The sequence below is a fragment of the Nannospalax galili genome, unplaced genomic scaffold, assembly GCF_000622305.1.
Source record: "Nannospalax galili isolate Female #2095 unplaced genomic scaffold, S.galili_v1.0 scaffold284, whole genome shotgun sequence".
Lineage (NCBI taxonomy): Eukaryota > Metazoa > Chordata > Mammalia > Rodentia > Spalacidae > Nannospalax > Nannospalax galili.
The window spans coordinates 3,871,745-3,898,946 of record NW_008354281.1 but is presented as its reverse complement, the minus strand read 5'-3'; the positions used below and the strand labels follow the sequence as shown (position 1 = coordinate 3,898,946).

The following is a 27,202-nucleotide window of genomic DNA, read 5'->3' as shown; positions in this document are numbered from 1 at the left end:
GCTAAAAATCAAAATGTCCTTGGGCCTCTTAGCAACATACTCTGTTCCAAAGGCCAAAAATGTCAAAAGTATTTTGGAGCTCTTATCTAATCCTTAAAAGATTTTTGGCTTACCTCTTCAGAGGGGGGAATTTTGGAGGGGAGGGAGTGGACATGGATTTGATCAAAGCACCTTGTATGCATGTATGAAATTCTCAATAAAGTTTTTGTAAAAACTTAAAAAAAATATTCCATGCATATTTTTCTTGGTAACTGAGTATCTGATAAGTATCAAGCAATGCAGGTTAAGAAAGGTTGAAGAGAACTGGGATTTGGGGCATAAATTGAAGTTTCAGTGGTCTTAGCATTGCACTTCTGTATGAGTTAACAGTAAATAAATGCAGGATACACTTGAACGCTTTTAGAATGCACACAGACAATTAGGGTGTAGAACGTCATTAACTGCTTATGCTGATGGAAGAGCAAAAATGTTCTGGCAGTCAGTGTCTATCAAAATTAGAATCCATTAGAATTAAGGTCATTTCTCTATTCCTACATAATGACTCATGAGAAAAACATAGACTTTCTCTGTATGTTTTATTTTTAGTTTATATAATGGCTTCTATGTTAGTGAGAGCTTTATGCATACTATATTTTATTAATCATTGCATTATTCATTGTTAGTTTTACATTGCTGTGACCAAATTATACTTAAAGGGAGAATTCATTTTAGCTTACCATTCAGAATTTTAGGACATATTCCTTGGGTTCTTTAATTCTGGACCCTAGGTGAGGCAGAACATCATGACGGCAGGAGAGTGTGGCAGAGGCTGCTAATCTCATTGTAATTAGGAAGCAAGCAGAGTGCAGCAGTATCAGGAGGGAGCTGGAGCAAGGTATAGCCTCCCAGGGAGCACCCAAAGGGACCTACTTCCTTCAGCCAGTTCCTCACTTTCAACAGATACCATCTCAATCATCTATTAAGTCTTTTACTTTATCAATGGTTTAGGACAGAGCTCTTATGATCTTAGTCGTCTGTGGAAATAACCTCGTGGATAACATCGGCTTTATGGATCTCCTAGGCATTTCTTGATCCAATCAAACTGACACTCAAGATGAACTGTCACATAATCCTTAGTACTTATTTTGAATTGTCAGGCACTGTACATATTTTGTTGACCAATGGATGACTTAGGCGCTTGGAGTTCAATATTTAAAATTATAAATCATTCATATGAAGTTAAAAGCCATCAGTGAGCTGATTCCATCTCCTTTCCACTGAATGCTCATCTTTTCATAGTAGACACAAAAATCATAACATTGAGGACACTGAGTTTCAAATGTAGGAGGAGACATTGCTAGTTTTCTTGAAGGATCCACTTCACTCTTCCCCATTGACAGATGTATTAGTTTATATAGTGGCGTACAAATACCTAGAGTAGTAACTGCATTTTCCAGACATCCTTTGAATAAAAGTGACCAAGTGACTAAGCTCAACAAATTGCAAGTACAAATGTTGCATGTAGATTTTAGGATGTATCTTTCCCTTTTCTTCCTTTCTGCTGGCTAGAGTGTATACACATTCACTGACCCTGAGCAGCCCTAATTAGCGCTAGAAAGAGGAGGCACATGTTGAGACAGGAGAGAAAGGCTTGCTTTGCCTTCAGTGTCTGTAGATTTACTGTATCCACTTTGGAGTTCTTTGCTCCAAGTTATATTTTTATGCAAAAGACAAATTGTCATTCTAAAGCACACCTTAACTTCAGATATTTTAAACTTGTAGCTAAACTTCACAGGAGTAATTTCGGGGTATCTTCTTCAGCAATTCTTGCCAAATATTTGTAAGTGACCTAGAACACTCTCCTGTGCTCCATGTTCTCTGTATGTGCCTTTCTGAGAACATCTACTTGACTTTGCTGTAACGATCTTTTTTGTATAAAATATTCTTTAAAGTCATGATCAGTGTTTTATTTAAGTGTCATTCCTCTTCATTCCAAGGCTAACCATCTAATATTATAAATGCACCTATTATATTTCTAATACATATTTATTATTTGAATAATAGAAGATGAATGACTTGAACTACTAAAATTGGTAAGAATATTATGGAATTAATTTTCCTCTGAGAAAATTTTACTTCACAATTATAAGACACCATATGGTAGACACTCAAAAAATTGTGTGTAGATACTTGTCATGTTAATATACCTAGCTTTCCCCACTCTTTGACCTCAGGCTGCTTAATACTAACTCTTCTTCACACAGATATTGCAGCAATGACTGAATTCTTATTAATCTTAGATGAGTAATATGGTTGCAACCCAGGGCAAGATCTTTTGTTTGTTTGTTGATGTTGTTTTTGTTTGTTTTATTTATTTCTGATTTCTTTATTTATCTGCTCTGGATTAATCAAGATCTGTCTTCTGATTTTCTTTGTCATTCATAAAACTGACTTAGGGAGAACATGTTTGATGCCTTTAAAACCACTTTTTGTTCTTTCTCTGTATTTGCCTCTTCAGAAAAAGAATACATTGATAACTTTTCATTTGTTTTTTTAAACTTTTTTTAAATTTTATAACCACATGGCTTTAACATATTCAATAACAATTTCCAGAGTAAGGATAGATCCCTTTTGAAAGTGACTGTAAAATTTTAAGTTCACAGTTGAATTAATACAGTTATACAATACTGAACTCAACATAGACCCCGTAAAACATAAAATTGAATGAGTTTTTAACCTTTAAGAAAGATCTCCATTTCATTTTAAAATATGCTGTTTCCTACAGAAAGACTCTTTTTTAAGACTCATTTTTAATGCTACTAACACTTAGATGTTTGCACATGTGTCTCTAACAGTCGGTTACACTCGGATCTTTGGCACCTGAGTAGGGATATAAAGTCATCAGGTAGATTTCAATGGTAATGTTTTAAAGAAAGCATTCAGCTCATCACGTGGTTGGTTTAGTTTTATTGCTGATTTGTGACATCTTTTTTAAGAAAAGAGCTTATCCTTTAGTGTGTCTCTACCATCGCATGACTATCAGCTTGGCTGAAAGAAATCCATGACAAGTCAGAAGACCACATCTGAGGACATCACCATTTTCCTCTTCTTTATAGGTCCTCCCAGAACTCGAGCAAATAAGTGGTTTGTGCACCGTTTGGCAAGCAGAACAGAAACTGCCAGTGGTCTTGTCAAGTGGATTTACTAATTCCTTATTCTGAACTCAAGAGAAGACTCCTTCAGAAACTGCTGCAATGTCTGTCTCTAATCTGTCATGGTGAGTAAATTGTTTTCTAATCTTAAATGCAAATAAATGCATACAGTAAGCAATATTTTGTAAGAGTTCTACTATCAGAACTTGGACAGAGAACTTTACAAATCTGGTTTTCAGAGATTTTTTTTTTTTTTTTTAACTTCTCTGTTAGAGTACGGGGAGAAATCTAGGATTAAAAATTTGACACTTTCAGTTTGTGATATCTGAGAATTCTGGAGAGGGTTCAAGCCTCACAATGAATCTCAGTGGCATCTAATAACTCTCTTTCCCACATGCACTGGTGGGGTTAGGCGTAGGAAGCCTCTCTATTCATCACTGCTCATTCCTGTGGATATATACTCCCTGATGTAAGACTAACAAGCTGAAAGTGTAACTTTGAAGATAGAATAGATATTTTCTCATCAGCACCTCTTTCCTTTAGGCTTCATATTTCAAAAAATGTATCTCAATTAAACTATAGACTCAAACATGGCAGAGAAAACTCCATTATGAATGCTTATCTCCAAATAGGTCCATTCTAAATAATCTTTGATTTTCAGTTCATGTTTAATACTGCTTGTGACTAAATATAGTGGAAAGATAATTTGCTGGTAAATTATCAACTTTTCTATAGTGATAACGAACAGTACTATCCAGGGCCGAATTTTAAGTCTTTGAAATTTAGAATTGTTTTTTAATATTAAAGAGATGAATAAATGATGCTTAATATGAACTGACAGAATTATGAGCAAATCTTGTAATCTTTTTCATTTCCTTAAAAGCTAATTTCATTTTCTGATGGAAATATAAATAGCAATGTACTCAAGATTTGTTTTCCCCTTTGTTTTAGCGCCATGAATTCACTTTTATATAAGTAAGCAATTTCTTTAGGGGAAAGGGTATAATTATTTGTTTAAATTTAGAGTAGTGTTCCTGAAGACCTAATTCTTAATGCCCTACAAGGAATGTGTCCTTGGATCCTTAGCCATGGGTGCTGAGGACAACTTGGAAAACAACAACAACAAAAAGAAAGAAAAGGCTTAAAATATATCATATAAAATATATGAGATATTTAAATAGTAAATTGTCATTACACAATATAGTTTCCTTTTATATTATTATTGGTATAAAATTATCTTTATAGTTTCTTAAATTTCTACAAATCTTTTGAACTTTTCAGATTCTTGGACAGTACTACCCCATTTATTTAAGTGAATTACGCCCTGGCAAATGCGTATGAGAAATGAATTTTCAGAAAGGAAATTAACTCAGTCAGAGAAGTGCTTGCCATGCGAGCATGAGGATCTAAGTTCAGATTTCTAGTACCCCTTTTTAAAAATGAAAAAAGATGGACATGAAGGGGCATGTCTGCAATCTCAGTGCTGGAGGTACACTAGGAGGATCCCTGGGGTTTGCTAGCCATCCAGCTTAGATGAGTGAATGAGCTCCAGGTTCAGTGAGAGTTCCTGTCTCAAAAAATAAGGTGAAGAGAAATCAAAGAAGACACTGGACATCAACTTCTATCCTCCATAGGCACATGTATACACACGCATATGCACACATGGGAACACAAGATAAATAAATAAATAAATAAATAAATAAATAAATAAATAAATAAATAAATAATGCAAACAGAACACCAAAGAAAGAGATGGGTCAGGGAGAGGATCTGGGAAAGGAAGCAGAGGAGGAAAGGAAGAATAGGAGAAAAAGGGTAAGAAAACCTGGATGATGGAAGAGCAGGAGGATGAAGAAATTCAAGTAGGTGTGACCGTCAGATCTAAAGGCAGGGTGAGTGTGACCCAGTTCACAGAGTCAGCTCTGGGCTGAAATTGGGCCTGTCCTTGTGAGCTTCAGTTAACAGCTGCTGTGATGTGATGATTTCATTTATGGCCATTGAAAACACAATGAACTTTGCCGAGGAGTGTGTCCTTCCAGCCTGATGGTATCACAGCACCCACAATTTGGAAGTGTTCTGTAAACAGATGGAGTGGAAATAAGTGAATAATTCAGAACAGGTGATTTAATGAAACAATCCATAATCATTCTAAAAGAAAATTTAATATTGTGGACGTATCTTGTAGAATCTAAATGTCTGAAATATGGGAAAAAAATGTCCTTGTGTCTCAGGTTCAAAGGTTGTAGGAATGATGCTTGGCTGTTTTCATTCAGTGTATTTGTGTTAGGTTCCCATGTAGAGATCTCTTCATTTGTTTTTATCAATGTCATTACTATATGGCTGTGTCATCCTCCCTCTTGGCTGAGTGGCCTCTTTGCTAGTAATGAAGAACAGAATATAATTACAAGTTATTTAATCAAGCCACTGATGCATGTTACCTAGGTTATTATTACTGCCTCTCTTGACATAAACCTTTGTAATTCTTCCATATTTCCTAAAAATTACTAATTTATATTTTGAGAATATTGTCTTATAAATATTTCATTAGGGATATATGGCAGTGTATCAAATTTCTGTGGAATCTCTTCAGAAAATTACATGACTTTAATGAAATTATTGTAGTTCAAGATCTGGCTTTGTTTTAAAATCCAGAAGTGAAGATATGGACATATGGCCTCATACTGGAAAATAAGTAGGATCGGCAGATTATTATGTAATGTAAGGCATGGAACTTTGAGTGCTTGGACACTGTATTTGTTCTGACAAGGGGATTCTCTGACTATTGTGGAAAACTGCATGGGAAACTAAATCAGCAACATGCTGGCAATTATAATTGTAGCAATGAGCCTTCTGCACTTCCAATGAAGATTCAAAGCAATCAGGAGAGGAGGGCTCTCATCTAACAGGATCTTCCTACCACTGTGGGAGCTGCCCCTCAGGGCAGCTTCTTCATGCCTAGAAGTGAATAGCAATCTGATCCGTTCTTAGGGTTCTTTGGAGTCGTACGTCTGCCAAACTCCCCCCCTGTTTGTCCTTCTCGTTCATTTTAATGTTGAGTTTACAATCCAAATTCACTTCAGGGCTAGAAAGATGGCGCAGCAGGTAAAGGAGCCTGCTGCAAAGTCTAATGACCTGGGTTTGATCCCTGTAACGTAGGTGGATAGGAGAGAACCGCCTCTCCCCAGTTGTTCTCTGACCTGTATTTGCATGCTCTAGCACATGCAAGTGTGCATTAACATGCACATACACACATATGCACGCACGCACAATAAATGTAAGAAAAAAAATCTCACTTCATTTTATGGGTATTTTTGTTTGCCTGCAATAACTTTATATATTATTCAACCTTATTCATCTGTTGATTTTAACAATTAAACATTGAGTGTTGCTGTGTGTGTCTGTGTAGGTTGTCTCTCTGATTTCTACATGTAAACTAAGAATTTAAGAAACAAAAGTCAATATACTTACATTTATTTATACAAATATCCAACAATAACCTTAGTTTTAAATACACAGTATAAGAAGATTTCTTCTTCACTTATTAAAACAATTCTTACTCTAGTAGTTATATGTATGACACTTGTCTCAGATACACACACACACACACACACACACACACGTGTGTGTGGGTATATATATATATATACACACACACACACACACACATACACACACACACACGTGTGTGTGGGGGAGACAATGATTGAGCTGATGCTACTTGAGATAAAAAACCAAAGGATGTACAGGGTCACTTGCCGACATCGATATACAGGTGGCAGCCTGCAGGGTATGGTGTGGCAAGGAACTGTTTTCGGTAGACACTCTAATTAACAGGGGACATAAGATGACATAAAACGTGAAAAGGAATTTCATATCTCTAGCCCAAAGAAGGAAATGTTGTAATGCCAAGGTGTGCTTCAGAGAACTAACCAGACTTCTTTCCCAAAGCTCATCAATTCCCTACTATTCATAGTTTGTAACATTGCATATAATATCCACACCAAATTGAAATCTGATTTTTGTATCATGTAAAATAGATGAACATTTTTCAAAAGTGAACATTTGCATTGCTTTTGTTATGCACCAGGCACCTTTACTTCTTGAGACGCTTTCCAAATATTAACTCCCATGATTAACTCACTTTCTTAGCGATATAGCATGTTACTTGCATTTTCATAAGTTGGAACTGTGATGCACAGAGAACCAAGTAACTTTCCCAATATGGCAAAGCCACTAAGGAGTCAATTTGACAGAGGAGTGAAGATTAGCCAGGTCACTCCCAAACCTAATTCCTGGATAAAAACCATATCTTTGCTACGTTTGTGTAGCCTACCCATGCCTGAACAGAATGTTTCTATGAATTTTTCTGTATGCAAACTGAAACTTTTCTTTAAAGGAACATTATTGTTAAGCTTTGGAATAGCAATGTGAGTTGAGGAGACAGGTGACGAGCCCCCTAATTTCTTGGGGTAAGTAATGAGGTTAGTAATATCAGAAATTCGTTGACGTTTATGAATGAGCTCTCTACACCACAATGCATACACATTTATATATATATATATATATTTGGTTTTTTAATATTTTATTTATTATTTTTATTTTTATGTGTATGAGTGTGTTGCTTGCATGCATGTAAGTGCACCTGTATCATGCAGTTCCAACAGAGGTCAGAAGAAGGTTCTGTCATCAGATCCCCTGGAACTGGAGTTATAGATGGGTATTAGCCGCAATGGGTGCTTGAAATTGACCCAGATCTGCTACAAGAGCAGTCAGTGCTCTTAACCACTGAGCCATCTCTCCAGTCCCATGTTTGTTATTTTTTATGGTCTCATATAGCCAGTGCTGACCTAAAATTCCCTATGTAGCTGAGGGTTACCTTGAACTAGTGATACTCATGCTTTTATCTCCCAAATATGAGGCTTCCATACATGTACCACCAAACCAGCTTCATGTATGGACTTAGACATGTTAAAACCAGAGTTTCCTCATGATACAAAAGAAGCACAACATAAATGTATGAGAAGCTTGCTCTAATTCAGATAAAACAACCATTCAGTCCCCCACTTCCTAGAGACCCTCCACTAGTATTTCCAGTCCTTTCATGCCCACAGGCCCCCTGTACCTTAGTACCCTAAGTTATATTAGTTAAATGTTACTGTAGTTGTACTGATAAGTTTTTGGCAATCCTATTAGAGGGTTAACTGATTTTGCCAAATATTATTTTGTACTGTGTTGCCTACATAGTCTTCAGTATTTATTCCAATGTGTCTTTAAGTTTTACCTCAAACGTAGTGGTACACACTTGGAATTCTTGCATTCAGGATGCTGAGAGAAGAAGATTGCAAGTTTGAGGTCAGTCTGGGCTGTATAGTGAGACTCTGACTGAAATAAACATTTGCCTGGCATCTGGCAGAGATGTAGCAATTCAAAGACAGCCAGATATAGGAGAAAGAAATCACTGGATACAAACCAAGAAGCCAAATAGAAAAACCATGGAGTATCCATAATATACCATGGCCTATGCTAAGTACAGTGGTACTGTGTTGAGTACAAGTAATGATTTCTCTTAATAGAGCTCATGTTAGCCAGAGGGCTGGTAAGTAATCAAACAGTTGATTTAGTGTGTTATGTTCTCCAAAAATGTATGTCCAGGATGTTTGAAAACAAAATAAGTACTTGTTTTACCCACTTGGAATGAAATGCTTCTTTTCAAAAATATAAAACAGCTATTGTGTTTATTCCTAAATATAAAGAAGAATGCCAATTTCACAGAGCCAAATACCACCAGAGATTACAAAGTAGAGATTAAGATTGAACCCACCATTCACAAAAAAAAATTGTTAAAAATACTGCTATATTATTTTCTGCATATCTCCTCATTTTTTTTTGCAAAAGACTCTAATCATACACGATATTTTGACATCTCTGTTTTAATGAACAGTTTCTGTGCCTATTGCTTTATTTGGTGGATGTGAAATGACATCGTTGCGGAAATGTTTTCACACATATGACAATAGTGTTGTTCATCTCACCCAGCTAGGTGGAACTGCCAGTTATCTCCTGATTTTCTTTTTCCAAAAAACAAATGTTTACGGAGCTGAAGAGATGGCTCCTTGGTTAACAGCACTTGCTGCTCTTGCAAAGGTCCCAAGTTCAGTTCCCAGCTGCCACATGGTGGCTAACAACTGTAATTCCAATTCTAGGAGATCAAACATCCTCTTCTCATCTCCATAGGCATCGCACAACATGGGTGCACTTACATCCATGCGAGAATAACACTCATACCTGCAAAATAAAAATAATAAATGAAGTATTTAAAATTTAAAATGATGCTGCAGTGAGGGAAATTTATCAAATATTTCCACCTCAGAAGGTACGGAACCTCCATCTGGTATGTTTTGCTTTATCACCTATATGAATGCTTTAATATAAACATTGTGCAATGGAATGATAATTGTCTAAGGCATATTTATTTGCAGTTGGCTAAGAGAATTTTATCAAAAGTTAATGAAATTTGTTATGAATGTCTGAAAATATAATAAAATTTGAATTAGCTAGATTATTAATGTATTGACTAAATTTATAAGCAATGAATTGTCTTTCTTACAGAGACTTATAATTCAGTTTTACTCCAACAGAACCTGAAAACTAATTTGAATGACAGTTTGCATTATGCATACATTTATATTAGGAATTTATATCTATATAATGTAAATATTGTACATAATGTGTGTTTCACATTATGTGTAGTGTTTCTATCAACTTTACCTATTTATGATGACATGTTGCAGCCCTCAGAGACTGTCCTAATGCACCTACATTGTAGTGGCAGAGGAAGCTGACATTGGAGTTGTCTATTTGTGAGGAGGGACCAGAACCCAAATATAGTTAAATGGAGATTTAAAGAATAACTTTTAACCCCAGATTTCTGGTAAAGAATAAAATCAGAATTGCCAATGGTGTCTTCTAGTAGAAGGGAAAAAAAAGTGAAAGGTTTTACATAAATATAAAGCCATTATTTCCCATTGAAAAGCAAAAGCCTAGTTGGCACGATGGGTATGTCCCAGCATGGTAAGTGTATGTTGAATCATTAAAACCTTGGGAGGAGAGAGTTTGCTTTTAGCCTAAAATTAGCCTGTGTGTGTAGGGTAACAGCAGTGATAGTGGGACCCTTGTAGATGGTAGATATAAGCAGAATACAAGAGTACATTGAGTTTAGGGGGAAATAGGCTAGGAGGGACTGTTCTACAAGAAGAAAAGCAGGAACAATAGAATAGACAAAACAAAAGATTAAGAGAAATGAAAACATGTCTTCCCAATTACATAACACTTAAGGTAAAGTGTGATAATTTGGATTAATGTCATTTTTTAAATTCTGTAAAAATTCAATATGCCTATTGATGTCTTTTTAAATAAAAATCTTTCAGTTACTAAAATGAATGCTTTACATCAATTATTATTATTGTTGTTGCATATAAACATTATATTTTAGAGCCTTGACTATTTTTGCTTTCAATTATGTACCTTTAGAAATAGCTTTCAAAAACTTAAACATTTACAAGAAGCCTCTTGAATACATTCTCCTATTTAACGCAAATGATTTTTCTTCGAAAAATGCAAATAATTCATAAAAAGAAGTATTTTTGTGATGCTGTGGAACAAACCCAGGTCCTTTTACATGTGATAAGCATACTTCCACTAAGGTGAGCCTTGAGGAGAAACAGCATTCTCTTTAATTCTAATACTAAAGTTAACAAGAGGTAAAAACATCCTATTGAAGAAAGGTGTTTCGAAGTTGCAGTCTTCTTAGATTTACTTTCTTTACTTTCTTACACCACTGTGTCCGAAGCTGCAAATTCAAGTCCCAAAGGAGCTAACTAGGTTCATCCTCTTTTGTGGCCAATGCCTACACCTGTAACTTTGACTAATCCTCCTTCCCAGACTTTCCAGTCACAGTCACTATATGCAATTGACTAAATCATCACTAATTCACAACTGATATGGGGAAAAATACAGAGATGCTCAAATCAAGTGCACTGCAGGGATTGGTAATATGTCTCAAGCACCATGTTCCTTTTGAATATCATCCAAGTCAAAGCATGCAAAAATGTGCTTTGAAATAGGTTTTCTCTTTATTGTTGGAGAAATCATACTTTATTCTCTTGTGAAAGAACTACAGTGACGAATAACACCACTATTTCCTTATACTTTAGAAGTTTTAACATAAATCAACACAGACCATTCATATCCTACAGGCAAAAGTTGCTAATCACAGATCTTTTTGGACTTAAGCAAGATATATGACATATTTTCAGTCATGTGAGCTGGGCGTGGTGTCGCACGCCTTTAATCCCAGCACTTGGGGGCAGAGGCAGGCAGATCTTTGTGAGTTCGAGGTCAGCCTGGTCTACATAGTGAGTTCCAGGACAGCTGGGGCTACAGGGAGACCCTGTCTCAAAAAGACACACACACACAAAAGTTATGTGATTTGAGCTATTGTATGTTGTTTCCAGCATAATCAAATAAATTTGAATGTCAAGGCTTAACGAATTTTACATCATTGTATGACATTATCAAGACTTAGGTTATCCTAGTATTCAAGCTCCATCTTACAACATCTTCATTTATTGAATTTTTGTTTATTTCCTGTTTATTTTTTAATTGATAAGATTTCAACTGCGTATTAAAACTATGCCAACTTAGTCAATAAAAGAAATAAAACCAATACATGCCAAAAATATTGGATATTCACTAAAACTGTTCACTCCACTAATTTGTATTTGGTTTTATGCTCCACTTTTAAGTTCATTGTTGAGGCTCGAGGAATGACTCAGTGGCTAAGAGCACTGGTTGCTCTTGCAGAAGAACTGGGAGGCTAACAACTGTCCGTAACTCCAGGTCCAGGGGATACAACACCCTATTCTGTTCTCACTGGTGCTGCACAACAAGGGTGTACTTACATATGTGCAGGCAATACACATACACATAAAATAAAAAATAAATTAATAGTATTTTAAATTCATTGTTATTAGTCTTGGAGATAATTTAAAGTTAGGTTGTGAATGAATAAATTTTTTTTTTTTTTCTGAGATAGGGCCACCCTGTAGCCTCAGCTGGTCTAGAACTCACTATGTAGACCAGGCTGGTTTCAAACTCACAAAGTTCCACCTACCTCTGTCTCCCAAATGCTGTGATTAAAGGCATGCACCACCATGCCCCACTATAAATCAGAATTTTAATATAATGTTTGTACAATTTGAGAGATGAACTGATATAGTTTAATGCTATATAGTCTGAACTATATTATTTTAATGTAAATTAGATATATTTTCTTATATGTGCATTCATCCATTTATTCATTCATCATGTCTTTCTAAATGGCTTTAGGGTATAATTTTTAGTGCTGTGGTTAAAAATGATGAATGAAACAGAAATATCTAATCTCATCAAGCTTACATCCTAGTGAGTACTGAAGACAAAAGGAATTTATAAACATACTCTATCAGAACAGATAGTGATATATGTTAGGAGGATAACTAAGCAGGGTGAACGGCAGAGCACGGTGGACCCTGGAGGCTGGGTTTGGTAAGGAAAGATCTTTCAGAGGAGATGGCAATGAAGTAGAAAGTTGAAAAGCTACACACCTTTTAGAGGAAAGTGGTATTTTTGTTCAGCTTGCATGTTAATATTAAGATTAAATGTCCTTCTCCTCATAATCTCTAAGGCCAATTTCAATATAAACACAAATATACATTAAATGATGAATTGCAAAGGCCCTGGCACTTGTAGGTACCTGGTATGTCTGAGGGATCCTCAGGAGACAGTAGGTGGCAAGCATCCAGCTAAGGGAACAGTCCTCAGTGCTGAGCTTGAAGAGGTAGCAGGGAGCTATTCATGTGGAGACAACAGTTGTCTGTGTAGTATTCTCAACTGTGGCATGCTGCTGTCACTCACTAGGCCTGGTGATATGTCGCACAGAATATAGATCCAAGGAAATTCACTGTTGGTAACAGTTGAGAGTTGAGAGCAGCCTTAACATATGATTTTCAAATCTAAAGGACTTCTTTGACACTGACAGTTTTGTGAGGATAATTTATATTATGTTCTTAATATAAAGATTTAGAAAATATGATTAATGAGATACAATAATGAGAGAAAAATAATGAAAAAAAGGGTTTTATTTTATTGCCAATTTAAAAACATTAAACAATGTACCTGTGCCCAGCTGAGTTAGGGCCAGAATATGAAATATATTTGATATATAAAAATAGTTTATCTTGCATTAAAGATTTTAAAGTAGATAAATGTTCTTGTAAAGTATAGAAATTAATTGAAATCGTAGTTTTGCTTTTCAACTTACATTTGAAGTTTATCATTAAACTTACTTTCCCCATAAACTCCAAGGCAGATTTCAAGATATAAGTACAAATGTGCTTTAAACAATGAATCATCTACTCTATACTGATTGTTTAATATGGGTGTTGTTAAGTGAATTCAGATATAATGCAATATACAGCTAGGTGCTAACATATGTCATAGACAGAATATTGGTATAAAAGTACTAGGTACCATTTGGGGGGTGGTAAAAATCATCTTTACTCTAAGACCATAAACATTCTACACATTTTATGATAAATATGGCTTATTTGTAACTTATTAGAAATAGAAGTTAGGATATGTATGCCATTACTTAGCAAAACAAAAGTTGGAAACAAAATCTTGATCTCCACCCTTTCTTGTGTGTGTGTGTGTGTGTGTGTGTGTGTGTGTGTGTTTTACTTAGAGAATAAAATAAAAAATGTCTAGAAGTTCCGGTGTACTATGAATTATTCTCAACTGGTTACAAACCAAATTATCAGTGTCATTGGGGTGTGATCCTGTTTGTAGAAGACATTTTTCATGGGCCTTTCTTTGTTTTGGCCCTGTGAGGTGGTAGATTCAATGTACTGAGAAAACTCAAACACAGATTAATTTTCTAGAGTTGGATAAAATGTTCATATAAGCCTATATTCTTTCTTACTCATGATGTCCTCTTTTATTAGGCATACGTCCATCTCCGCCCATGTCAGGAGGGACTTTTAATAGAGCGCTTTTGTGGACCTCTTCCATTTAATGTTTAGCAAGCTGGTCCAGAAAGTTACAACTGCTTCTTTCCTACTCTTGCTTTATAGTCATGTTTATGGTTTTTTAAACTTTAAATAATTAATTAATAGCTCAATTCTGTTTAACTTTCTATTGCTAGCTCCAAGTGCTAACGAATATTTATTTTTCAGAACTAGGTTTTAGCCTTTGAATGTGTTAATTTAGCAGAATTTAGAAAATTAAATGCAGACTTTCACATTTAACAGAGGTCACATACATTTTGTTTAATGACTTGAAACTATTATAAATAAATGCAAAAATACTTCCTCTGATCTAAGTCTTTTAGGTAGAATATACACTTAGCAGCTTCAGTGCTGAGTAGTGAGGCAGCTGTGTGGCCTCAACAGAGATGAAATAATCTCTACCAGTAGCTGGTTTCCTAAAGGCCAGGCACATGGCCCTCATGTTTCTTCTGTGGACAATAAAGCTGAGACTGAGGTCTCCACCACCTTTTTGACTAAAATACTTCATGTGGGATGGATATTATTGTTCCAGTAGTTTTTAGCTTTATGCCCTCTAGTTTGGTTGATACCTACTATAATCAAAAAGTAGTTCTACTGCAGCGTTAGATTTTTAAAAATTAGATTAGGTTAAATCCTCTTTGATTTTAGATTACTAATATAAAGTACTTTCAAGACTGTGACAAAAGAAATTGAAATTCAATTGAAACAATTTCTCTGAGTGCTTTTTTATTTAGAAAATTTTCCCTGAGATTTTTGTAGTATCATAAAATTCTACTCAGATACAGAACCTGCATAGAGTCAGGGTCATTGAGTTTCAAAAACCTTTTTCCAATCAATAATATTTGATTTAGTGTTTTATGTAAAACTAGCTAAATATTCAAAGTGATTTTAAAGATGACTCTATGTATAAAGTTTTAAAATGCATCAGTTAGGGACTAGAGAAATGGCTCAGCCGTTAGGAGCACTGACTGCTCTTCCAGAGGACTGAGGTTCAGTTCACAGCACCCACATGGCAGCTAACTGTCCATAACTCCAGTTCCATGGGACCCAACACCTTCTTCTGGCATCCATCGACATTGCACAGATGGGTGTACTTACATACATACAAGTAAAATACTCATACAAGTAAAATAAAAATAATTAATGCAAAATAAAAATGAAAAAATCCATAAGTTAACTTGCTTGCATTTTAAAAACTTCTTTTCATTTATTCTTCATAGGTACTCATGAAATGAATAGTAGGAAGGAATTTTTCTAAAGGGAGTGTGTTTCTTAATCTCCTTCCAATCCAGTCTTGAAACATTCGGAGAATGAAACAAACATGATACATGCTTACTATATTTGGCAAGTTACAAATGTTATTGATTGAAGTCAAGCACTGAGCAATAGCTATTACCAACATCCACCCCCCCACATACACAAACACCTTCTCACTTAAAATATGCATTAGAGAAGTGACCACTATTTTGAACAATAGCTATTACCAATACATATGTGAATACACACACACACACACACACACACACTCACACACACACAACCCTTTGGTGATAATTTGAAGGAGGAGTGTCTCCCATGGGCACCAAGTCTCTGACTATTTGGTCCCCATTGGTTGCACTATTTTGGGGGATTAGGAGATGTCTCATTGCTGGAGGAAGCATGTCACTTGGGGTGTGCTTTATCCTTGCCCATTTCCCTGTTTCCTGTGCCTGTTGAAGATGCGAGCACTTAGCTTTCTGCTCTGGCTGCTTCCTGCCATCCCTGTCCAACCATGATGGACTCTTATCCTTCTAGAACCATAAGCCAAATTAACCCTTTCTTTTCTAAGTTACCTTGGTCATGGTGTTTTATCACAGCAATAGAAAAGTAACTAATACACTTTCTCACTGAAATATACACTAGAGAGTAGACCACTGTAACAGACATGGGTTTATCAACTATGTAATACTGGCACACAAGTTCAACATGTGTTCTGCATTTACAAATGGTGAGGTAGCCACCAGCACCCTCAGCCTGATTCCCAGGTAGGCACTGGAATAGAGCATGTATGCTTTGAACAGGTTGAAGATTCCTGGCATTAGAACAAACCCAGGTGGAGGTGGAGTGACTTGGCTGTCAGGCTGTTCAGTCGACTGTTTCAGGCTTTTGACACTGGTCACTGAGGACATTTGTGGATATATTTCCAGAGTTATAGTTAGAGCTGGGGGTCATTTGATATATTCAAGAAAATAAAACAAATGTATTTATTATGTACATAAATTATTGCCTAACATTGATGAAGCATTTACTGACAATTATAGTACATTTTCTAGAAGTGAGCTCTTTCCAGCTCTGAGATGCAAAGTCTGGGCTAATGAACAAGTCAGTGATAAAGCTCATTGTTACAAAATGAGAAAATAAATGAGTAGGATGACATTATGAATTTTCCCTTTTTTTTCTGAAGTTATGTCCTTTCTGTCTTTTTGGTGTTTAACTATCCCTTTATAGAATAAGTTATTAATGTTGTGTCTAATGAATATAGAGAAAAGTGGTTAGCACCCCAGATTGGTCTCCAAGTCTAGTTTCTAAATTTATGGTTTCCTGAATCACTGTTCAATGGGAACCACTCATGTAGTTGAACTAATTACTCAAGCCATGTATCCCATCAACAGAAATGCTAACAAGGGTAACTCAAGCTTTTTTTGAAAACCTTCCTTTGAATTTTCAGCCATGGGGCTAAACTTTCTGCTTTTGAGCTTTCTAATTAACACACATTCACTCCTATAAAAGCACCGCTTCTACCCCTCTAATTACTACTTTTAAAAGTTATCTACAGTTTTCTAAGGTAATATTTTCCAGAATGTGTTGTACAGGACATTAATTTTGTAGATGGGAAGGGGAATTATAGTCACACAGTCTTGGGAAACAGTAGTTCAAATAATAGTTTACCTAACTTTAGTACTTAAAAACTTACTGACATAATTCATGTGCAAAATAGCAAATACCTACGTTGCATGGGTTAATCTGAACTGGAGATATTCAAGAGAGAGAAATACAATGATCTGGGTTTCCAAACTTAGATTATAGAATCTTTTCCCTTTTTAGTACTAGTATTTGGATTAGTTTTGAAATCATTAAACAAAAGTTGTCTTCTCTCTGCTTTTTCCCCTCTTTGTTTAAGGTTTTTCAAACTAATCATGTCATTTCCTTTGAATAGTCCAACAACAGTAATATGACTTGTTCACTCTTCTTTTGTTTTTGCCAATTACAGAATCTGGTTGTTCATTTCTCAGCTAAATACCCATAATAAAGGACATATCTATATCAAGAACCATCTTGTTAAGGCTGACCCATCCTTCAATCATATAGACGTCTTTTTATAAAGTTGTCATTTGGACTTCAAAGGGAAACTACCCATGACTGTCTCAGGTAAAGGCAGGTTATTCAAGGAGATATCTGTAAATAATGCCAAGCTTCATGCCCATACAGTGAAGCTCATACGGTCTTTTTGGTGTTTAAGAATCCCTTTATGGAATAAATTATTAATGTATCTAATGAATATAGAAAAAAGTGGTTAGCACCTCAACTTGGCCCTGAACTGGCATATCACTGGGCTTCACAGAGAAGAATGTGACTCAGGAATTGGAGGCCAATTAGGAAGTAGTAGTGCCCTCAGGGATTCTCACCTCATTGTCCTCCTCCTCCTCCACAATCCAGAGGCTATACTTTATTGATCAATTCTAGTTCTCTAGTATCAATATAATTCACCAATGTCCCACTTTTTCATGACCTTCCAATTCTACTTCTATGATGGCCTAAGTCTTGCTGTATTGTTCAAGCAGGAGTTGGCAGACTCAGTGCACTAGTTATTTTGTCTTAAACAATAGTTTTACTCTCATCAAGCAGTTCCTTAACTATGGATGTTCTAATGTACCATCTAGATCATGTGACAGGTTTGACTTTTTCTTACAATTGCTTTTGAGCCAATCAGAACACATTGTCTATAAATACAACATAAGAAAACTAAATAGATTAGTAAACAACTTGAGCAGTTCCTGAGAAAACAGTCCCTTGGGCTAGCAGAACTAACATTACCTGGAAGCTGTTTCATCCTTGTACATCAGGAATTCCGAGAAAGGGTTCTAGAAATCTGTATTCTGTCGAGCTCCAGGAGATTCTGGTGAATGTTCAAGTTTGAGAGCAGATGGTACAAAATTATCTCTCTTGAGTCAAGATTTATAGCATGACTGCCAAAAATAATGACTTTGGGTATAATTGATATGTAGAAGATCTTTCCAATAATATTAACTGTTTCAGCTGCTTTTTAAATTTTTTGACGGGAAGAGAACACTGCTGGCAAATGACATCCTGCTTTTTTTCCCTGATAGTTTTGGCACCTAATTGATAGAAACATTAGACCAGCTTTTCCAGTAAACATGTTAAAAACCGAAAGGGTAGTTTCTTGGTATTTAAATCACTAAAAGGAATGTGTAATGAGGCAGGACATTTCTGCCCATTCTAGTCCTCACATAAGAATTTAAATATAGAGTTTTATTGGAAAAGAATTCAAAGGCTATGCACCCCACCCATTTACAATGTGAAATTTAATAGTGTTCCATATATTCACATTTTAACCATAAGCAAAATTAATCATAGAATATTTTCATTATCCCCCAAAGGAATTCCCTACCCTTTAGCAATCTAAAGGGTAACTAGAATAGTAAAAATAGAAAAAAAATTTTACTAACTTTTCTTCTCTATAACCCTTCCCCATTTTTGTCCCCACTCCATTGCCCTTGCCTTCCACAAAGTCCTAGGTAACTGCTCACCTAATCTCTGTCTCTGAATTTGCCTATTTTGGATATTTCACATAAATTATGCTATATACTATATGATATTTTCCCCCTAGTTCTTATCTCGTAGCACATATTTTTATGGTTCATTCATATTGTGGTATGTATGAACACTTCATTTTTTTCAAAAGTAATATGCCATTGAAAAGACAAATCATTTTATTTACTCATTTGTCAGTGAGTGGCCATTTCAGTGGATTACACATTTTAGATAGAATGAATAACACTCCTTTAAGCCTGTGAGTGTTTCTGGAAAATAGTTTTTATTTATCTTAGGCATATACTTGCCATTGGAATTGCTAGCTCTCATGGTAACTCTGTATTTAGTTTTTAAAGTGACTTTTAGACTGTTTTTCAAAATAGCTGTATCATTTTACTTTCTTACCAGGAGTCTATTTGTGTTTCAGTTTATTTATTTCATTGTTATCTCTTGTTTCACTATTTAAAAATTTTTATTTTGCTTTTGGATTGATGGATGATTTTTTGTCTATCCTGAGTAGTATCTTAAGGTAGTCTAAGAAATGCTGTTCAGTTGTCCATTTTAAGGTAGATTGTTTGTATTTTTGTTGCTAAAATTTGGGGGGGGGTGATGTAAACGATGTTTACTCTCTCCTCTTTTCATCCCAAGTAAAAACCGAGGTTCAGTTCTACCAAGATATGCTCTGGGAAACCAGTGAGTTTACTGAGCTTATTAACAGAGCAAACAATGGGTGAAAGTTTGTACAAAAGTGTGGATGCTCCATACCTAACATGGGTCAGGAAAGTCTTTACCCAAGAATGGATGATGGCTTCCCCATTGTAGTGTAAATGTTGAGGCCCTCCCTTAGTCTTCTCCAGCCTATATACTCTAGCTCTTTCCCCAGACCATGTGAAATTATGGACAAATTGCTCATCACAGGTTGGGAGGTGTGGCTGGTTACTCAGATGAGGGTCAGGTGACTCTCCCTGCCCATCCTATAAGGGCCTGAGAGTCAACAAACCAAGCTTTGATTAATGATAGGCAAGCAGAAAGAGCTGAACTCAAGAAGATTGAATATCTGTTGAAGGACAGTCTTATACTATAATTATTGAACTTAAAAAGTTATTTTCAAATTCTAGATGCAGATACTTATCAGAAATATTATTTCATATTTGTCTTTTTCTGAAATTGTTTTAGAAAAAAAGTCATTGCAAGTTTTAAAGGAAAGAGTGGATAGTAAAATGCCAATAATGATTCAAAGAGGATGAGAACCAAATAAAAATTATTAAATGTGTAAGTTAGGAAACTTGTTACTGATGGCTTAGGAGACTGCTTTCTCTGGAATGATAGGGCTAGAAGCACAATGCCCTCTTCTCGCAATGAGAAGAGCGGACATGAGACTATGTAGCTTGGCCTCCATTTACTTGGAATGTTGAATGGGAGAGAAGATTAGTATGAGTTGGAATCAAGATCAAGAGAATAAGGAGATATTTAGACTGCGTGTATGAGGCAATGGACATGAGAGAGGGGACATGAAAGAGGGGACAGTAGACTGAATATAAAGGAGAGATGAGAACTGAATCTTAGCAGGTAGCCAGGGATAAAATAGAAAACTCAGAGGTACATCTCTGTATGTATAGCATTACCTCTTGATATTCCTCAACCTTCATTAGATGTGTGGCCAAAATGTTGCAACTTGCCAGGAGTAGAGGTGTGCACCTTTAGTCCCAGCAGGGAAGGCAGAGACTGGTGCCTCTCTGTGAGACTGAGGCCAGCCTGATATACCCAGTGAGTTCTAGGCCAGCTGGGACTATAGGAAGACCCTGTCTCAAAATGAAACAAAACAAAATGTTATAACTTTACTGCTCTCATGGGCCTGTTGGTTTGAGTAAAGTCTTTCTCATAATATTTTTTCCTGAAGTTTCTATCAAATCAAAGTAGATTTTATCCACGAGAAGTCTCCCTTTTTATCGAATGCTCTATATCATTGACGTTTCTTTTGAAATGGCATTCTGCAGTTTGAGTCAAGCCTTTAATTTAAAAATCACTCAATAGAACTTATAATTCAGTATTTCAGTTCCCTAATATGTTTTCAGTCATTCTACAATGGCACATGGATACTCTTTCTTCACTGAAAAACCAAACAATCAAAATAAGATTCCCTAGGCTTTCTTTGTTTATGGATCTTTATGTCAGTTTGAAGTTGAATTGCTCTTTGTTTACTAATCCTGCCCCAAGATTTAAAAAAAAAAAAAAAAAAAAAAAAAAAAAAAAGAAGAAGAAGTTATGGACTGGATAGATGGCTCAGCCTTTAAGAGCACGGACTGCTCTTGCAGAAGACCTGGGTTCGATCCCAGCACCCACATGGTAGCTAACAACTATCCGTAATTCCAATTCCAGGGGATCTCACACCCTCTTCTGTCCTCTATAGGCATTGCATGACACTGGTGCACTTACACACATGCAGGCATAACACTCAAACATGAAAAGTTTTAAAATTTTTAAAAAGAAGTTATAAGTGTCTGAATATGATCAAAATATATTGTATGAAATTCTGGAATCAATAAAAGTATTCTTCAAAAGAAGTTACAAATTTCTGATTCTTGAAAAGTGTGATATACTTTATTATTTATACTATAATGTCACATTTTCATTGCTGATTTCGTCAGTCACATATAAATCCTTCAGACAGAAATCCCAGTCATCTTTCCTTCTGGTCCATGGATTCCTTCATACACTACTATAACTCTGATCCAGAGCTGCAAGGTAGGCTGTCCCAGCCTTCAGCTTCCTGAGCACCATGCTTACACTTGCTAAGATCTTGGCCTGGCCTCCATCTCAAAGTCAGCCATCATGAATAGTGTAGTCCCACTCCCCATAGCCCAGCTGGACCAGATGGTCATAGTAATTTAGTACCTCTAAATTGTCCTTTTTAGAACTATGAACGGCTGTGGTAGTTTTAGTTCATTTGCATTTTGAGGGTTTTGTTTGGGAGTGAAGGGAGACTAGCTGAGTCCTTTCTTTACTATGTACTGTGTTAGCTGCTCTGTAATATACCCCTCATAAATATTATGCTTACCCTGGAAGTTTGGCAATCACTGCTTTATATGAGAGAAAACTGAGTCTAACACAGGACAAATAACTTACCTGAGTACATGGAAGAAAATGTTTTGAATCTCTGATAGCTGATTTTAAGAGTCTTGGCTTTTTTGTTTGTGTGTGCATCTATGGTATCTAGGGAGAGAAAAAAAACACCAGGCTTACACAGAAGGAAGAGCTTAATCATGCCCTTAAAATTTGAAGAATATAGGAAAACCAAGATTGATAACCATATTTCTTGAAAGGTTGTTCATTTCATTTTAAGGTACCTATTTTAAAAGAAATCATGCTTTCCCACTGTTAATAATAAATTATTCTGAAGGCAGTTGTCATCCATTGCTTGTGTAATGAGGAAATAGCACTGTTGATCAGTATTATAATTAGGTAATAGCAGGGAGGTATGCTCAAATTTCTTTAGTAAAATGTGCATGCATTTTGCATAGGTAACATCAGTTGTTTCTGTGTACATAGATTTGTTTTCAGCACCTTTAACAAGGTTATGCTGTATTAATCTGGAAGTGTGTAATTGACGACACATGTTCCATGCTCTAGGCAATTACAAGATTACATTAAGATGAATCATGGCTTACCAGCCAGATTTGTGCCTTTTCAACTGCACCATTTGAAGTACTGCATTATGAAGAAATTGATGCAATACTGATAAATCTATTAGGATTAACTTGTATACGTTTGATAAATCCCAAAGGACAAGCCATCACTTTCTGTATGAAGGCTAGAAGATTAGCATTTATTAATGGTGCATTGTGGGCCAAAAAATAAATTAGTGACCAAGACTGAAAGTCAGCCCAGCAGTTTGGAGAAGAGACAGATATGTAATTGGGGTTTCAATATCCTGGTGCAAGAATTATCTTTATTGGAGAGATGGTTCAACAGTTAAGAGCATTGGCTGCTCTTGCAAAGGACCAAAGTTCAGTTTCCAGCACCCACATGGTGGCTAACAACCATCCATACTCCAGTTCCAGGGCATCTGACCTCCATAGGCACTGCAGGTCATGGGTCCACTTATACTTATTGACATGCAGTCAATACACTCATACACATAAAATACAATAATAAAATATTTTAAAAGAATTATTTTTATTTAGCTTATCCTTTGTATCTAAGGGTCTAAACACTTAAACCACATACTTAGCATAATATCCTCATCATCCATAAAACTATAAAATAAAGAGACTAGGCAAAATAGATTTCATTTATAATTAAAGTATAAACCTGAAGTGTGCTGAGCAGTTACAGATGCTAAACAGGTGATATTAGTAAAAGTGTGGCATTAGAACAAAAGCAAGAAGACTTCCTCTGCCAGCTGTGGTAGTTAACCTGTGTGGAGAGCGTGGCACTCCTAACTTTATTCTAGCATTATAGAAGAGGCTAATGAAACGAAGCCTGTCTGTAAGAAGAAAATATAAATAGAAGCATACCTCAGTAGAATGTTTTAATTAAAAAGTGTTAGTTAACACTAAGAACATTTGGGATCTGTGAAGACAATGCTCTCACTAAAGATGTGTGTGTGTGTGTGTGTGTGTGTTTGTGTAGTGTTATCCCAGGTTCTTCCAATGCACTGCAGTAGGACTACTTACTATAAATTACTGCACATTTCACAGATATTGAAGTGGGCACACAAAGGGTACTGTATGTCTCTGGGGTGACATCACCAGAAAGATGAAGAGCCCAAGTCCTTGTCCTTAATGACAGTGCCATGCCATGACCATGAAAACAGCTGAAGTCCTTGATGGCATTATCCCAGAACTGCAATGCTTTGTAAGAGGACAGAGCGATGCCAACGAATAGGATTGGAGAACCAGCCGTTGGGTTAAATTGGGCAGGCAGATACTAAGGCATACATGAAAGAATTTTTGGCCAAAGAACCTAGCAGGAAGAAACTGTGCATGGTACATTCCCGAATCAGAGGCGACTCGTTTATCTGATCTGTTCCTTTTTTTTTTTTTTTACTATAGAGATAGAAAAATTTTCAACTGTTTACATATTAACAGTTCTCAACAGCTTTTTTGCTTTAATTTCTTAATTTTTTTTATTCAGTGCAGGTCCAGTGGATAAAAGAGCTTGTTGTACAAGTGGGAGAACCAAAGTTCAAATTCCCAGAACACATGTAAAGTCTGAAATCATAGCACAGACATGTCTTATCCTCAAACTCCCATGGGGAGATGGGAGATGACAGGAAAATCCCCAGAAGCTCACAGACCAGCTAGTCTGGCATAAACACAACAGAGAGAACTTCTCTCAAGGTAGAAGGTGAGGATCTCCACCTCTGTCCTCCATGCACCCACGCACATGCATGGCATATACATGCCCACCTTTACACACAGGAATACACACACACACACACACACACACATACACACACACACGCATTCAGTTCTGAGCAACATTAGAGAACTTTTTCTTTTTTCCCATTGTTAGTTCAAGACTAGACTCGGCTTTGTTGAAAACTCAGATTAAGAGCCAGATTTGGTAGCTCATGCCTTTAGTCCCAGTACTCAAAAGGCAGAGGCAGATGGATCTCTATGAGATCGAGGCCAGCCTGGTCTACATAGTGAGTTCCAGCACAGCTGGAACTACTGGATACCCTGTCTCAAAAAACTAAAACACACAACAACAACAACAATAACAACTCAGATTAAACCTCTTGGGCCAGGACTGCAGAAGTCCTTCAAATATGAAAGGTATCCATTCAGTCCTTGTCATCACTTTTCCCTGTGGCACTAATAGTAGGTGACAATTTTCTAGTTTGAGGCTCATTAATACAAGTTTCTTTTGATTATTTAATAGTTTTATTATTTAAATGAGCTCGAGAAAAAAAGCCCAGGTAGTATTGCTCCTTGATAATTGGCAAATATATGTTTATTTATTACAAGTTGTGTAAACTGTCCTCTGATGAAGATACATACAGGTCTTGGTTCACCTTACCTAAAATTAAGGACATATGTATAACAAATATTCATTGAGTTTTCAGTATGTGGTGAGCAGTGTTTCAAGCACTTTACATTTTAATGTACTGAAGTCAACCTGGGAAGTGAAGAATTCTGAACATTTTCTCCTTATAGACAAAATAAATGTGTGGCATAAGTGGCCTCCCACGTCATAGAGGAAGTGAGTGCATGATGCACACCTTGGACCTTGGTGGTCTTACTCCAAGGCCTCTGTGTACAGTCAGGCTTCTAATGGCTTCTGTGTCTTCAGTTTGTTATACTGAGGAGAAGTGATGTCTTCTATGTGGTAAATGCACCAGCATTGGAAAATTGTACTAGGAAGACCATTTCACATTTAAAAGTCTGTGTTTTTTAAGAAAGAAGACCTCAGGGATGAGATCCTTTATACATCTACTTGAGCCAATGTCATAGAAGTCATCTCTTCCATCTCTGAGTTAGACAACTCACAAAAGGCATTGCATTTCTGTGAGATAATGTGTCTCTTGCAAAAAATTGATCGTAAGCACCATCTTTAAGAATTATAAAGCTTAAACACTTAAAGAGGGTCCAAATTGATGTTACTGTTATGTCAATACCATGAATTCTGAAGCTGTAATGGAAGAAGGATTTCCGTCATCTCTTTCTTGCTCTGCCTTTTCCTCCCCACCTCCCCCCAGTAAAAGGGGAAATGCAATGTGTTCTGGCCTTGAAGGGAGGTGACATAGGAGGCAGTGCTGGAAAGGCACACTCACTGAGAAGGACAGAATATTTTTGAGACAGTGAGTTTGCAAGATTAGCTGGGTGAGAGTAACTTCTCTGAGTCTTTCATCATCATGATTTTTGAGCAAACTGGAAAGCAGACTTTTTAAAGGATTAATATAAAATTCGTAAGTTGAAAGATTGGAGGTGGAGACACAGAAGGGAGAATAGTTATGAATTACCTCTGTTACTCAGCTGTGAGTAATAAGCACTTGATATACAAAGCACTGCAGAAAAGGATAGGCATTAACAAAGGGAACGGGCCCAAGTTAAGACATTGTTATGGAAGTTAGTACAGAAGGGCCTTTAAAAATACAGGAAGGGGTCTTGAGGTCATGACTCAGAAAGCTTCTGAATTGGGGAATTAGTGATCCTTGAAGCAAAATTTAAAACACAATTTCTGAGAGCTGGAGAGATGGTTCACTGGTTAAAGGCACTGACTGCTCTTAACCAGGTTCGATTCCCAGCACCCACATGGTGGTTAACAACCATCTGTAGCTCCAACATTCCAGGGGATCTGATGCTGCCTTCTGACCCCTGTGGGCATTGTACGACACAGGTGCACTTACTTACACACATGGAGGCAATACACTCATACACATAAACACACACACACACACACACACACACACACACAATTTCTGTGTTGGAGAAGATAGCAGTGGCTGTAGTTCTCACAGATTGTTTACTCTTTCTGGTGGTTTGTGTAGGAAAAGTTGCAGATCACCAGCACTAAATGTCCCCCGGTACTGCTAGAAATTCCATAGCAACTCCCTCTCTCAATCTAGAAAGAGATTCATTTTGAAGACTACATTTGGTAGCGCCACACACAACTGTTCTCATAGGTCTAGAAAAAGAAGTTATTTTGAAATTGTTACCTGGTTCTCTAAAGTTATTAATCTACATTTTATTGCCACTTTTCTTTTACTGATATGTCTTTATAAAAGTGACATTATCTGGGCACTGCAATACTTAACTAGCAATGGGACACACACCCCGCAGGGTCATAAGCAGACCTCAAAATAACTTTTTTTCTCTCATGAAAAAAATTAAAAAGAAAAGAAAAAGCCATTTGAGTCCAAGTTTGTATCTTTCCTAGAATTCACTCTCAAGTGAGTCACGGAAAGAAACATGCTATAGACCAGGCATACAAGTACACTCAGTTGTTCCAAGTAATGAGATTGCTCAGAATGTGTTCATTATGTTCTAACACTTGAGTAGTATGCATCAGATCAGTACTAAGCTGGTGGCTTAGGGAGCACTAAGTCCATTTACAACAGCACCTTATTTATCTCAAGGTAATTTATTTTGTAACATTAGCCACCCCACAACATATTAAGGGCCAGAAATCAAAGTTAAAATTCTATTG

The 27,202-nt window shown here is 36.4% G+C and overlaps 1 protein-coding gene across 1 annotated transcript in view; it reads left to right on the top strand.

The window, feature by feature from the left end:
• Positions 1–27,202, top strand: part of LOC115067430 (oxidation resistance protein 1-like) — a 391,627-nt gene that overhangs the window by 86,988 nt on the left and 277,437 nt on the right. The window contains exon 2 of the mRNA XM_029555216.1: positions 3,096–3,256. Within this exon, the coding sequence (XP_029411076.1) occupies positions 3,234–3,256 (23 nt within the window). The 5' untranslated portion in view covers positions 3,096–3,233. The remainder of the gene's footprint in view (positions 1–3,095; positions 3,257–27,202) is intronic.